This window comes from Lactuca saligna, chromosome 4 (assembly GCF_052625555.1).
Source record: "Lactuca saligna cultivar CGN05327 chromosome 4, ASM5262555v1, whole genome shotgun sequence".
In the NCBI taxonomy this organism is placed as follows: Eukaryota; Viridiplantae; Streptophyta; class Magnoliopsida; order Asterales; family Asteraceae; genus Lactuca; species Lactuca saligna.
Genome location: NC_136420.1, coordinates 223,514,807 through 223,529,575, shown reverse-complemented (window position 1 = coordinate 223,529,575; position 14,769 = coordinate 223,514,807). Strand labels below are relative to the sequence as shown.

General features: G+C 41.3%; 2 protein-coding genes across 2 annotated transcripts; both read left to right on the top strand.

Moving 5' to 3' along the window:
* The first annotated feature begins 5,390 nt into the window (after positions 1-5,390).
* Positions 5,391-6,839, top strand: LOC145040498 (uncharacterized). Its single transcript, XM_078988414.1, has 3 exons — positions 5,391-5,775; positions 5,888-6,100; positions 6,421-6,839. The coding sequence occupies exons 1-3, from the start codon at positions 5,391-5,393 to the stop codon at positions 6,837-6,839; spliced, it is 1,017 nt and encodes a 338-aa protein (XP_078844540.1).
* An 81-nt stretch (positions 6,840-6,920) lies between these two features.
* Positions 6,921-7,538, top strand: LOC145040497 (uncharacterized). The gene is made up of 2 exons (XM_078988413.1): positions 6,921-7,137; positions 7,225-7,538. Exons 1-2 carry the CDS (start codon positions 6,921-6,923, stop codon positions 7,536-7,538), a joined length of 531 nt encoding a protein of 176 aa, XP_078844539.1.
* Positions 7,539-14,769: the final 7,231 nt, after the last annotated feature.

The following is a 14,769-nucleotide window of genomic DNA, read 5'->3' as shown; positions in this document are numbered from 1 at the left end:
AAGTCCGCTATGGTGAACATCTCTGGATAGTGCTCCCACATCTCAGCCTCCGGCTCCCATGTCCACCTAGACCCTCTACGGTGCTCCGAATGTACCTTTACCAAAGGTATCTCCCTGTTCCGCAAAACCTTCACCTTCATTTCCAGAATGGCCGCGGGCCTCTCCACATAATTCAGGCGCTCATCGAACTGTATGTCATCTAATGATACTACAGCCTCTTTGTCCAGTATGAACTTTTGCAATTGCGAAATGTGAAAAGTGTTGTGGATCTGAACGAGCTCCTCAGGAAGATCTAATTTGTAAGCTACCTTGCCAACCCTAGCAATGACCCTGAATGGCCCGATGTATCGGGGACCTAATTTTCCCCTCTTCCTGAAGCGGATCACACCCTTCTAGGGCGAGACCTTCAGGACTAGCCATCTGCGTTGTCTCATGTTCAGGTTCAGCTGATCCATGATGTGTCTCAGGCTATTGTGATACGTGTATATGGTATAGTAGACCCCATAGAAGTAATGTCTCAAAATCTTGAGAGCAAATACCACTGCTCCCAACTCCAGATCATGAGTAGGGTATATCGTCTCATGCGGCTTTAGCTACCGCAATGCGTAGGCTATCACTCTTCCTCTCTACATAAGGACCGCCCCTAGTCCCATGATGGATGCATCAAAGAACACTACAAAGTCCTCAACTCCCTTTGGGAGATTCAAGACTGGAGCCTCACATATTCACTGTCGGAGGGTCTCAAACACCCTTTGCTGCTTGGGACCCCACCGGAAATCCACCTCCTTCCTTGTCAGATGAGTGAGGGGCACTGCAATCTTGGAGAAATCTTTTATGAATCTCTAGTAGTACCCTACCAATCCCAGAAAACTCCTGATATCCGAAGGAGATTTTGGAACCTCCCACTACATAACCGCTTTGATTTTGTCCTGATCGACCAAAATCCATTCCTGGTTAACGAGATGTCCGAGGAACTGAACCTCTTATAACCAAAACTCACACTTCGAGAACTTAGCATAAATCCGTTCCCGCCTCATAGCTTCCAGTAACTCCCGTAGGTGCTCCTCATGTTGCTCTCAGGTCTTGGAATACACCAATATATCGTCTATGAACATGATGACCGAGAGATCAAGCATCGGTATGCAGACCCGATTCATTAGGTCCATGAATACTACTGGGGCATTGGTGAGTCTAAACAGCATCACCATGAACTCGTAGTGTCCATAATGAGTCTAAAACGTGGCCTTCTCCATGTTCTCCTCCCTAACTCAGACCTGATGGTACCTGGACCTCAGCTTTATCTTAGAGAACCAAGATGCTCCCTGCAACTGATCAAAGAGAACATCTATCCTCGGCCAGTGGATAACGGTTTTACACCGTCAGCTTGTTCAACTCCTACTAATCAATTCACATATGGTGTGAACCATCCTTCTTCCTAATGAAATGGATCAGTGCTCCCCATGGATAACTTCTCGGAAGAATGAACTGTTTGCCCAACAGTTCTTGCAGCTGTGAGGACAGCTCCTGCATCTCTGGTGGTGCCAATTGGTACGACGCCTTGGCGATGGGGGCCACACCTGGAACCAGGTCGATCCGAAACTCGACATGCCTCTCCGGAGGTATCCTTGGTGACTCCTCTGGAAACACATGCACAAACTCCTTCACCACTGGAACCTTTGAAACTGAAATCTGATCTCTGTCTTTCATATCCACCATATACACTAGATAAGCCGCACACCTATGCTGAATATACTGTCTAGCCCTGGTGGCTAAACAAAACCCTGATCCCACTCTAGTTCCCTCACCATAGAAAATCAACTCTCCCCTACTTGGGGTTCGAAATACTACCCGCTGACCCTCACAGCTGATCATGGCACCGAATTGACTAAGCTAGTCCATCCCCACAATCACACACACATCCCCCATGGGGATCAGAATCAAGTCAATCGGAAAAGATACCCCGAAGATCTCCAACTCGCATCCCCGGTAGACCAAAGAAGCGGAAACCCCGTGTTTGTTGGTGATAGAGGCTCGTAATGAACACTCTATCTCTCCTACTGGCACACCGAACTCCCTACTAAACCTCTGAGATACAAATCACCGACTCGCCCCTGAGTCAAACAAAACCAATGCATACAAGGAGTTCACTAAAAATGTACATAATCATTGGTATAACTAGATAAGCATAAAACATATACAATCAATAAGATTAGGGACAAAAACATACCAAAGTCCACATCTGGTGCTGGCCTGGCCTCCTCTGTTGTGAGCTGGAAGGCGCATCCCTAAGCCTTCGGGGGCGCTGCTCTACCTGGCCTCCCGTCTGTAATCCTCAGCAGTGGCGGACGCAAACTATTTTAGTATGGGTGTCCCTCATACTTCAAGCGGGTGCACCTAATAGACAATTTTTTTAAAAAAAATTTACACTATGAGCCGGAAATTGAGCAGTGGCCCGGGACCCCCGATTCTCCACATAAGTCTGCCACTGATCCTCAGTGTGGCTGGTGCGGGAGCCTGTGCCGGCTTGGCGGTAAGTAATGGACAGTTGGCCTTCAAGTGGCCAACCTGATCACAATGATAACATAATCTCATACTCAGAACCGAGGCGGGTTGACGACAATCCTTCGCATAATGCCCATCCTTGCCACACCTGTGGCACCCACTACCAGCTCGAAAAACCCTAAAATGACCCTTGCTGCACTTTCCACATGTGTGGCTCTGTTGACTCCATGTCCTAGAATCAGCAGTCTTAGACCGCTTTGGTGCTGGTTGTAACTGTGTCGGGGCCTGTCGTTGCTCCCTCAACTGCAGCGCAATCTCCAACTCACGCCGCCTAGCGGCCTCCTGTAACTCCAGTAAAGTATCACATCGCTGGGTAGACACAAACTGATGAATGTTAGTCTTCAGCATGCTCAGATAACGTGTCATCTGAGCCTGCTCGAAAGCAAACTCCGGGTAGAACATCGCCCTCACTGTGAACATGCGGGTGATCTCTGTCATCGACTCCCCGTCCTGTCTCAAACCTAAAAACTCCTGAGCCAATCGTTCTCACACAACCTGTGGAATGTAACGAGCACAGAACATATCCCTGAACTGCTCCCAAGTAACAACAACTCTTTGATCATCGGTGTACAACCCAGTCGTCAATCTCCACCAGTCCTTGGCCCCGGACCTCAGCAGGTTCAGGGCACACCTGACCTTCTTGTCAGTAGGAGACGAGCAGGTAAAGAAACACCCCTCCACGTCAGAAACCCACCTCATGGCCTTGATGGGGTCCTGATTCCCATTAAAAGTAGGGGGCTTCATGTTATCGAAGTCCTTGTACTGAAAATCCCGACTGGCTCCTCCCCCTACCGCCGTTACAACTAATGCAACTGCGGCGACAACTGCCTCTACAAGGTCTGTGTAACGCTCGTCGAAGTACTCGACCATGGCGGTCTTAATAGACCCAAACATCTATGGCAGGTGTGTATGGAACAAAGTGGCAACCTCATCATGCAGGATATCTTGGATCCTGGTGTCTAGCTTATCTGCCCCATCTGTATCACAACCTCGGGTGCTGCCGGCCCCTCCTGGCCGCCATCTCCTGATCCTGATCCCGATCCTACCATAAAGCGTCTCGTAACCACCATTCTAAAAATATACCAGAAAGATATAAGATAATCCGCATAATAACAGGGATCAGGGGCGGTCCTAGCTAGGTGCCCGGTGTGGCACCAGCAACACCTAGCTTCCGCGTACGTAGTAGATTTTTTTTTTTTTAATTTTTACGTATTATGCCACTACGTAAAAAAATCGTGCAACTACTAAAAAATTGTGCAACCACATAAAACAATATTGTCACTCTATCGGGAATTACCAAACGAAAAAAAAATAACGCGCCAAATGTTTTATTCAATTATTGTCTAATAGTCCAATTGCCTAAAGCCTTAAAGCCCAAAATAAAACTTAATTGGATAAAATAGCAATTGGGCTAATTGCTTGTAAAAAAGATAGCCAATTATAATTAATTGAGTGTGTAATTGTTGATCGGTACAAGGAAAAAACACACAATTATCGACTAGAAAACTCACGCACGACCACTCGACTTCCTAGCTTCTGTGTCCAAAATTCATTCGATGTGCGATCATGTGATAGCTACTGTCGACATTCATTGACTCGTGACCTCACAATCCTTGGACCTTGATCGCTTTCATTGTTGGATCGATCACAATCCTTGATCGATTTCAACAATAGTCAATCACTCAATCTCTTGAAGCAAGTATCGATCAAGTTCTCTCTTCTTTCAATTTCTACTGTTTTGGTTAACAAAATCCACTTCAAAGCCCTACACTACAATGAACCAAGTAAGTTTTACCAATTCATTTAGATATTTGAAATTGATATGTTTTTTTGAAGTTATTGATTGACTTGGGTGAAATTGATTTTGTTGATGTTATATTGTTTACTTAGGTTATATTGCTATGTTTTTTTTTTGAATTGGTTGTTTGATTATGTGAAATTGATATGTTTTATTGAATTTATTGTTTGATTAGGTGAAAGCAACTTGTTTTATTGAATTCATTGTTTGATTAGGTGTAATTGTTATGTTTTATTGAATTTATTGCTTGATTAGGTGAAAGCAACTTGTTTTATTGAAGTCATTCTTTGATTAGGTGTAATTGTTATATTTTTATTGAATTTATTGTTTGATTAGGTGAAAGCAACTTGTTTTATTGAAGTCATTGTCTGATTAGGTGTAATTGTTATGTTTTATTGAATTTATTGTTTGATTAGGTGAAAGCAACTTGTTTTATTGAAGTCATTGTTTGATTAGGTGTAATTGTTATATTTTTATTGAATTTATTGTTTGATTAGGTGAAATCAAATTGTTTTATTGAAGTCATTGTTATGTTTTTATAAGTTAAACTAAGTATTTTTTTTAACAAAATACAAAAACCTAATCCTAATGAAAGGGGTGAAGAATGTTCCCAAATACCAATCACTAATCAATCAATCCCTTCCGTTTCTAATCCTAATGCAACTCCACAAACACCAATCACCAATCAATCAATCCCTTCGGTTTCTAATGCAACTCCACAAACACAATGCTCTAACCAACCTAATGATAATGTTGACTTGAAGGATCTTCCAAAGGACCCGACGGATAGGCCATTGATTACAAGTTACAAACCAAATTTAAGAGATGATGTAAGAAGAGCATATTTGCTTCAAGGATCGTGTCAATTAAGGGCACATAAGTCAATTAAGGGCACATAAGTTTCCTAAAAAAAATAGGTGATAGATTTAGAAGATTCATTCCTTCATGGTTTGATGACTTTGATTGGTTGGAATATAGTGTGAAAAAGAATAGTGCATATTGTTTATATTGTTATTTGTGTGGGGACCTCATGGGACAAAAAAGAGGGAGAGATGCATTTGTTTCCCAAGGTTTTGATACTTGGAATAAAAAAGATGCATTTCGGACTCATGTGGGTGGGGTTGATAGTTTTCACAACAAAACAAAAGAAAAGTGTGAGCTTTTAATGAAGGAAAAACAAGCTATCAATGTAGTCTTGAGGAGGCAAACCGAAGCAGAGGACCATAAATATAAAGCTCGATTACGTGTTTCTATTATTGTTGTTAGACTTTTATTGAAAACCGGTTTACCGTTTCGTGGTCATGACGAGTCGGTTAACTCGGAAAATAGAGGGCTATACATTGAAGTGTTAAAAGCCATTCGAGAGACTAGTGAAGATATTTTCAACAATACTTTAGAAAATGCTCCTAAAAACAGTCAACTAATTTCCCCTAAAGTATTGTTGAAAATATCTTCACTAGTCTCTCGAATGGCTTTTAACACTTCAATGTAAAATTCAAAAACAACTTGTGCAATGTTTTGCACAAGAAGTACTTTTGATTATTCGTGAAGAGATTGGTCAAGATGTTTTTGCTTTACTAGTTGATGAATATAGTGATGTTTCAAAAAAGAAACAAATGGCTATTGTTTTGCATTATGTCCCTAGTCTTGGCTTTGTGAAAGAAAGATTCATAGGACTAGTGCACGTGAAGGATACATCTTCTTTGACACTAAAAAACGCCATAAATGAAGTACTTATTAGTAATAAGTTCAGTTTTAGTCAGATAATTTATTCTTTACTTTTTAGTTATTTCAATTTAATTTAGTATATATATATATATATATATATATATATAGTAATTGTTCTAAATTTTAATAGATAAGAGGACAAGGTTAAGATGGGGCTAGCAATATGCGAGGGGAATTCAATGGTTTGAAATATTTGATATTACAAGAGAATGACACGGCTTTTTATGTACATTGCTTTGCACACCAACTTTAATTAGTAGTTGTGGCTATAGCAAAGAATCATGATGGTGTTAGTGACTTTTTTGAGAAAATTTCGTTGGTGGTTAATGTAGTTTGTGCCTCGTGTAGAAGAAAAGACTTACTACGAGAGAAAGCAAGAGAAAGGGTGCGAAAAGGCTTGTGTAGTGGTGAACTTGAAACCGGAAGAGGGTTAAATCAAGAGACTACACTTGTTCGAGCAGGAGAAACAAGATGGGGTTCACATTTGAACACACTCACAAGTTTGATGAAGTTATTTGCGGATGTTCTTGTAGTTTTAGTTTTTGTGAAAGAGGAGGGAGGGTCATTGGCAAACCATCAACAAGCATCTAGAATCTTAACATATTTTAAATCATATGAGTTCGTGTTTTACCTACATATGGTGTATGACATTTTACACCTCATGGTTACATTGTCAAAGCAACTTCAAAGAAAAGATCTAGACATTTTAGAAGCGGCTTCGATGGTTAGAGGGACAATGGAGGCATTGTAATCTTTTAGAAACATAGGGTTTGCTAGCATTTTTCCAAAAGTATCATTTTTTGGTCAAACACACGAAATTGATACTTTGGATATGGAAGAGTTGTATATTGGTGCGAGAAACCGTAGGACTACAAAGACTAATAGGTTTCATTTTGAGGTTGTAATCTTTAACACGGTGGTAGATATGCAACTTACAGAATATCGGGATCAATTTAGTGAAACAAGCATCCAATTACTAGAATACATGGGTGCTTTGAGCCCTTGTGATTCATTTGCACAATTTGACAAATCAAAGTTATTGAAGCTGGGTAAGTTATACAAGTATGACTTTGATGATTCATATATGATAGACATTGAAGGATAACTTGATATATTTTATCACTCTTGCATCAAAGATGAGCGCTTCACTAGTTTGAAAGGAATTTATGACCTTTCTTTTTTGATGGTTAGTATGGGGAAGCATCAGTCTTATTCTTTGGTTTATAAGCTATTAAATTTGGCTTTGATATTACCCGTAGCGACCGCAAGTGTAGAAAGATGTTTTTCAAAGATGAAGCTCTTGAAGACCGACTTGCATAACAAAATTGGCGATGAATTTTTGAATGACGCATTGCTTTGTAATGTCGAGACTGAAGCACTTGCGAAAGTTGAGAATGAAAAAGTAATGGAGCGGTTTCAAAAGATGTCTGCAAAAAGAAGACAAATTTGAATTCTAATAGATCGTTGTTATATTATGTTTAACCAGAAAAAAAATTTGTATTAGATGTTTTATATTATGTTTGACCGGAATTTTTTTTAATATTTTATATTATGTGTCACAGTAAAAAAATTGTGCAATTCTACTACTAATTCCTGCGTCCGCCCCTGACAGGGATCCAACTCCCAACTAAAACCCTAGGGGTTGTGACTTTCTTGCTACGCATATGGATCCCCTGCTTTCAGTAGTATGGGAACATACCACCTTCCACACCTACCTATATATGTCTCAAGTATCATCACAACACCCTAACAATATACATATTCATGGTGGTCGCTCATTCCTCACTCCTAGAGGAAAGCTAACTATCTCATAACTAACCTACCATCCCCACACAACCCACCCATGAAACTTCCACCAACCCTGCAACACTCGTCTATGCTAACCATACATAACGTTCGACCCTATAGACTTTCGAATACCTGATCCTACCCTAAGCTCTTCATCAAACAAGAACAGGAAATAAGGTCAAACCAAACATTCTCATGCTATAAGATCTTAATTATGTACAACTGTGATGCATACATAAGCAACTACAGTAATGATGTCCATTTCATCTAAGGAAACCCTAGGCTATCAGGCATCATGTAATCAAAAAATTATATCATGCAATTTTTGAAGATCCCTAGCCTAGTACTAGCATGCTATTCTAACATATCACAATATCAAAAAAATGTATGGTGTTTCAGGGTCTACTTATTGGCTCCAGCTGATCGTACACCCTACATCCTCCTTTGATATTTTGAAAACCTTTTTGAAAATCTTTTACTTAGTTTGAGATGGGATTCACAATAGTGTTCCTCCAATTCACTCAAACTAAGGCTCTGATACCAATTTGTAACACCCATAAAATTCATGCCAAATTTAAACTTTTCAAAACATTTCTAAACCATTAATTATTACAAAACTTATTTTTAAAATACTATAATATCAGGGTATCCCAGAAACATAAACACAAATATGATAAGTTGTACGATCACACTTTTGCCTTCCCACAATCATCAGATGTACCTGAAACAAAAACTAGAACTGTAAGCCCAAAGCGGAGTGAGTTCCCCCAAAATACCGATACACTGCACATAACACATATACAAATAACAACATGTACTGGGCCCATAGCTTTACAGACTGGAATAGCCCTGGGCCCACAATGTGAGTCTGGATTGCCTTCCGAGCCGACAACTCACATTTGGATTGCCACCAAACCCATAGTAAGAGTATGGTATGCCCCACCCAACCCTCAACTTGTATCTGGAATGCTCCCGAGCCCACAGTACGAGTTTGGCATGCCTACCTAACTCTCAGTTCGTATCTAGAATGCTCCTGAGTCCTTAGTGTGAGTCTGGCATGCCCCACCTAACCTCAGATCATATTTGGGCCCTAGGGTTTGTTGTATACCACACAGAGCAATATAACCTCAACCCAACCCACATAATATGTCGACATATAACACAACTAATGCCTATACAGATAATCACATAATAATACATGTAGTCCTATAGATCTACCAAACTGTCATAGCAACTAGCATGCAACACTAACTCATACTCAAACATACTACCAACTGCTAAGATAAATGGGCCGACATTAGTGCCTTTGACCCCTTAGTGTAGTGAGGATAACTCACCTCTCAACTTTCGAATCGAAGTGATAACTCAAACTCTCGAACCATGGCCACGAACTCCAAGACTTATAATTACCACAAGACCTTTTCCATAAATTTCAATTTACCAAAATACACCAGAAGTCAATTAGTTAACCCCTGGTCAAAGTCCAAGCCAATGGTTAAGGTCAATAGTCCATCTTGATCCAACTCGTCGAGTGCAGTTCATTGACTCGAAGAGTCCTTCCTGAACTCGAGAAACCGTGAAATCCCCAATTGAATCGTCGATATTTTCTTGAACTCGCTGAGCTCATGCATGGCCAAAAGTCAGCTGACTCGCCGAGTCACCCTACTGACTCGTCGAGTCCATGCAGAAGTCCTTACACGACAATATTCATTGGACACGCCAAGTTTGCCATGCAACTCGTCGAGTCCCTTCAGTCCTTTCACCATTCAAATGCTTTTTAAGCTATTCCAAAGCTCCATATTGCAGATCAAGCTTCCCAAAACATGTTTATCACGTAAAATTGCAAACTTTATGTGTGAAGCCACCTGGCTGCAAACCACCTTGGCTATTGAGAGATGGTCGTCGGAATGGAACTTGAAAGGCCACAAAGAAAGAAGAGACGTCAGCCGCTCTCCGGGAGGAGGTCCCGGAAAGATGCTCTGACGGTCAAGTTAATGGGATAAATTTGGAGTATGGAGGAAGATGATCGGAGAAGAATAACTTACCTCCCAAGGCAGAGCAACCATCCTTTTATATTGAGGATCTTCCTTGGTCTGTACGAGGGACAAGGATTGTGACTCCGATAGGATCCACCGTCCTTATTGGAGGACCATATTCCACATTCATGACCGGTCCAACGATTGGTCCAGGCAATAATGCTATGGTCATGCTCTTTGTCGCCTGGATCCATTATCCTTGGACTGTAGCTGAAGGACAATGCCTGGCAAGGGAGAACTTCCTACGCGGTTGCCTCGTGGGAGTCCGGGGTTGCCGAAGCAACCGAGTCATTGGCTCGGGCTCCGGTAGGAAGTCCTCACCTGGGGCTAACTTGTTTCTGGCCCGCTCTGAGGGGGGCATCATCAAGTCCCCCAGTCCAATAGTCATAGCGTATGCTAGCTAGTTGTGACATTCTGGACTTAACTGCTGGTGTACGTGTCACGCTTTTACTTGGTCGTTGCTTCATTTCCGGTGATGTGACATTTCAACGTATGCACGACGGTTACGTCAGCCGTGTCAGGGATTTTTGTAAATCCCGATTTTTCCCTCTTATTGCTCCCCGACGGTTTTCCTTTTTTAGTTTCTACCTTGTTTCTTCATCTCTTTTGTCCCTCTTCCTCTTCTTCTTCTTCTGTGTTTTCTCCATGGCCTTCTTCTCTGAGTTTGATCCCCAACTTCACTGAATTTTCCACCCTTCAAGAGGCTTTCAGCCTGTCACATCCCAAAACCAAGAATGGCGGAAACGTTCTAGGGCGGAGGACGTCATGTAAAGTATCACAACACAGTAAATGTAAATAAGCAAACAACATCATCCATTGCATTAAATATAATATTTTAATACAAGCGTGTTCCGTACAGTTTTAGACACCAAAAATATAATTTAAATCAAAATAGTATGATGAGCCTTGAATGCGCTCCATCTTCTCAAAAGCTAGCATCGGTACCTGACTACTGATGACCTGAGAATACAAGTTATTTTGAAAGAGTTTATCAACATTAAGCTGGTGAATTCATAAATATTTTAGTGTCGAGGTTTGTTATCAAAATGTTTGAACCTGTCGCAAGTATGAGTTGTAAATGTATCTAAGTGTTTGTAAAAGTTTGAATCTCTCAGAAAAACCTATATTTTCTGTTAAAGTAGCCCTCTACCAAGGCTTAACTGTTTTGTATGCTCGTTTGATGTAAAAGTGTGTAATTTCCCAAGTGTAACTATCATTTAACAAAATATAGTTTGTACATTAAAGTTTAAGTGAGGTTATCACCAAAATGTAATGGGTAAATTATTGTAGTACGGTAGTTTTGTTTTATATGAACTACTACTGTACTAACTACCTTAAACCGGGTTTATATTAAGGTATCATGTGATAAATTGCACCATACTATCGACTGGTAACATCGACAACGTATAGTCGAAAAATAAGGTATGACGTTTGGCACCCGCAGACCTATCGGTCCCACTGTAGCTAGCAGCGAGGTGTAGGATAGTCAATCCAGTATAGATCTATACGCAAACTCACGCTCTCCCTCCAAGAGACTTTGGCTACAACTCGGGTCATGACAATTAAGGCATGCTCCCATACAGTGGATCACAATTGTTAACGTATTCGTGTATATGCAATGTAATGTTGCTTGTTCTAGTATCGTTGTATATGTTCTCTTAGTAATAAGTATCGACTCCTGAATGAACTGACTCGTTGATCTAGAAATTGGAGTAGTATGATCCCGTGTTACCCCGATGGTAATTTACTAATGATGTGCTGATAAGTATGGATATGGAAGTACTTTTATGTCTATGCATGTATATATGATATATAACTAATATTGAAACGACCCTCGGATGGTCACCCGAAATTCCACCAGACCACATCCAAATCGAGGAAAAGGAAATAGGACAGGTGGCTTTCCTAAGCCCTTTAAACATTATTTATACATCTATACATATATGGGCATGCAAATTTATAAGTAGTAAAACAAAGTTTACAATAAAGCATTTGATAAGTAAAAGAGTTTGTAAAACATTTTGAAGTAAAACAGTTTGAACAGTGATAAAATCATTGGTTTCCTAGTTATTAATCACATGTGATTAATGCAATCACATGTGATCGAAGCAATAACTATAAGTGTTTAACTTGTATCCCCCCATAAAGTATTTAAAACATTTAAAAGCATTTCAAAGGTTGAATAAAGGGGTATGAACTCACTTGGGAGTTTGAAGATAGCGAGATCGAAAACCGGGCAGAGTTTCGTCTCGGGAAACGGATTTTTCTCGGGATTCTCGGGAATCTCGGGAGTAAAATCGACTCTCGGGACTTGAGCAAAAAGACCAGAGCTTCGGGTTTGAACAGGCACGGAAATCGAGGCAAGATCGTGAGAGAAAGAGACAAAATGAACAAATTTTTCGGAAAGGCTCGCATCCCTTTTATAGGGGTGCTGAACCGCCTCCGAACGCGGGGCGTATGGGCGTACGCAGCGCGTACCCGTACGTCATCGCTTACGTATTTCGGATGGAGCGGGTCGGATGGGACAGCGGGTCGAGTAGCTTCGCATAGGGCGACGTGGATGATCCGAGGCCGTGCCCTCGAGTACGCGGGGCGTACGAGGGTACGCGGCGCGTACCTCGGCCCTAGGCTGACTCCTCTTCGGATAATACCGAATTTTTAATAAAAATTATATATAAATTATTTATCAAACTTCAAAAATTCATATCTCCTTCATACGAACTCCGCTTTCGACGTTCTTTATATCCCCGCGAAGGTGAGACTACGATCTACAACTTTCGTTTAGATTCCGTTGGCAAATTCTGAAATTATTTTTATTATTTATTTATTACAATGACGTGATTAAAGAATTTCTTTAAAAATTCATAACTTCTTTATCTGACGTCGGTTTTTGCCAGACTTTTTACCGTTGAAATACCATTGTCGAGACCTTCGATTCTCATTTAGGTCATTCCAGCCAAATGTCGCTCGATCTCCGTTTCGAGTTTTTAGCTGTCTGTTGCTAAGCTGAACTTGGAAAAATCATAACTTCAATATACGAAGTCGGATTTGGGCGTTCTTTTTACGTACGATCATGGTTTAATGAGATTTAAACATAGAAGAATTTAAATAGAAACTTTTTGGACATTTTATTATCAAAGTTAATTTTATTAACTCAAAAATGTTTACAATACTTGACCTATTAGGCCATTACAAAGAGTTGAAATATCGGGTTGTCACATCATCCCCCCGTTAGAGGGAATTTCGTCCCGAAATTCAAAGTAAGAGAACACTCGTGGATTAGGGAAATAGATGTGGGTACTTGTGTTGCATCTGATCTTCGCGTTCCCATGTGAATTCAGGTCCCCGCTTAGCGTTCCAGCGAACTTTCACGATGGGTATGCGACTTTGTTTTGTTTGCTTGACCTCTCGGTCCATGATTTCTACTGGTTCTTCTACAAAATTGAGGCTCTCGTTGATCTCGATCTCGTCGAGTGGGATTACGAGAGTCTCGTCGGATAGACACTTTTTCAAGTTAGATACGTGGAATGTAGAATGTACGTTACGAAGTGCGCCTGGTAGATTGAGTTTGTAAGCTACGGGGCCGACTCTTGCAAGAATTTCGAAAGGCCCTATGTACCTCGGATTAAGATTCCCATGCTTGCCGAAGCGTATCAAGCCCTTCCAGGGTGAGACTTTGAGAAGGACTCGGTCTCCCACCTGAAATTCCAAAGGTTTCCTTCGTTTATTTGCGTAGCTCTTCTGTCGGTCTCTAGAGGCTTTCAATCGTTCACGGATTTGAACGATTTTCTCTGTCGTTTCCCGAATGATTTCCGGACCGGTAAGAGTAATGTCAGAAGCTTGCCCCCTTGCTAGTTGGGTATCACCCACCTCAGCCCAACACAGAGGGGATCTGCACTTTCGGCCGTAGAGGGCTTCAAATGGAGCAGCCTTGATGCTCGTGTGATAACTGTTATTATAGGAAAACTCGACAAGGGGTAAATGAGTATCCCATGCCTTCCCAAAGTCAATCACGCAGGCTCACAACATATCTTCCAGTGTTTAGATGGTCCTCTCACTCTGTCCGTCGGTATGAGGATGGTAGGCTGTGCTCATGTCTAGCCTTGTTCCTAGGGAATGTTGTAGTGATTTCCAAAATCTTGAGGTAAACCTACTATCTCTATCGGAGATAATGGACATAGGTACACCATGTAGCCGTACGATTTCCCTAATGTATGTTCTTGTAAGTTTCTCCATCTTGTCGGTTTCTTTGATAGGTAGGAAGTGTGCAGACTTGGTCAATCTATCGACGATGACCCATATGGTATCAAGTCCACCCGCTGTCTTGGGAAACTTGGTTATGAAATCCATAGTGATCCGCTCCCACTTCCATTCTGGGATCTCTGGTTGTTGCAATAAACCAGAGGGCTTCTGGTACTCGACCTTAACCTTTGCGCAAGTAAGGCATTTACTCACAAAGGTAGCAATCTCTGCTTTCATATTAGGCCACCAGTATAGCTTTTTAAGATCCAGATACATCTTATCGGAACCTGGGTGGACGGAATACCGAGTGTTGTGTGCCTCGGTCATGACCAAGTCTCGGAAACCACCGTGTTTCGGTGTCCAGATCCGATCCATGAAATATATGGCTCCATCACCCTTGGCTTCTAAATTCTTGTCCATTCCTCTGAGGGATTCACTTGTCACCTTTTCAGGTTTCATGGCTTCAAGTTGGGCCGCCTGAATTTGATTAGACAAGTGTGAATGGATCGTTATTGACAATGACTTGATTTTGCGACCAGAATATTCCTTCCGACTTAGGGCGTCTGCTACTACGTTGGCTTTACCCGGATGATAACGAATATCGCATTCGTAATC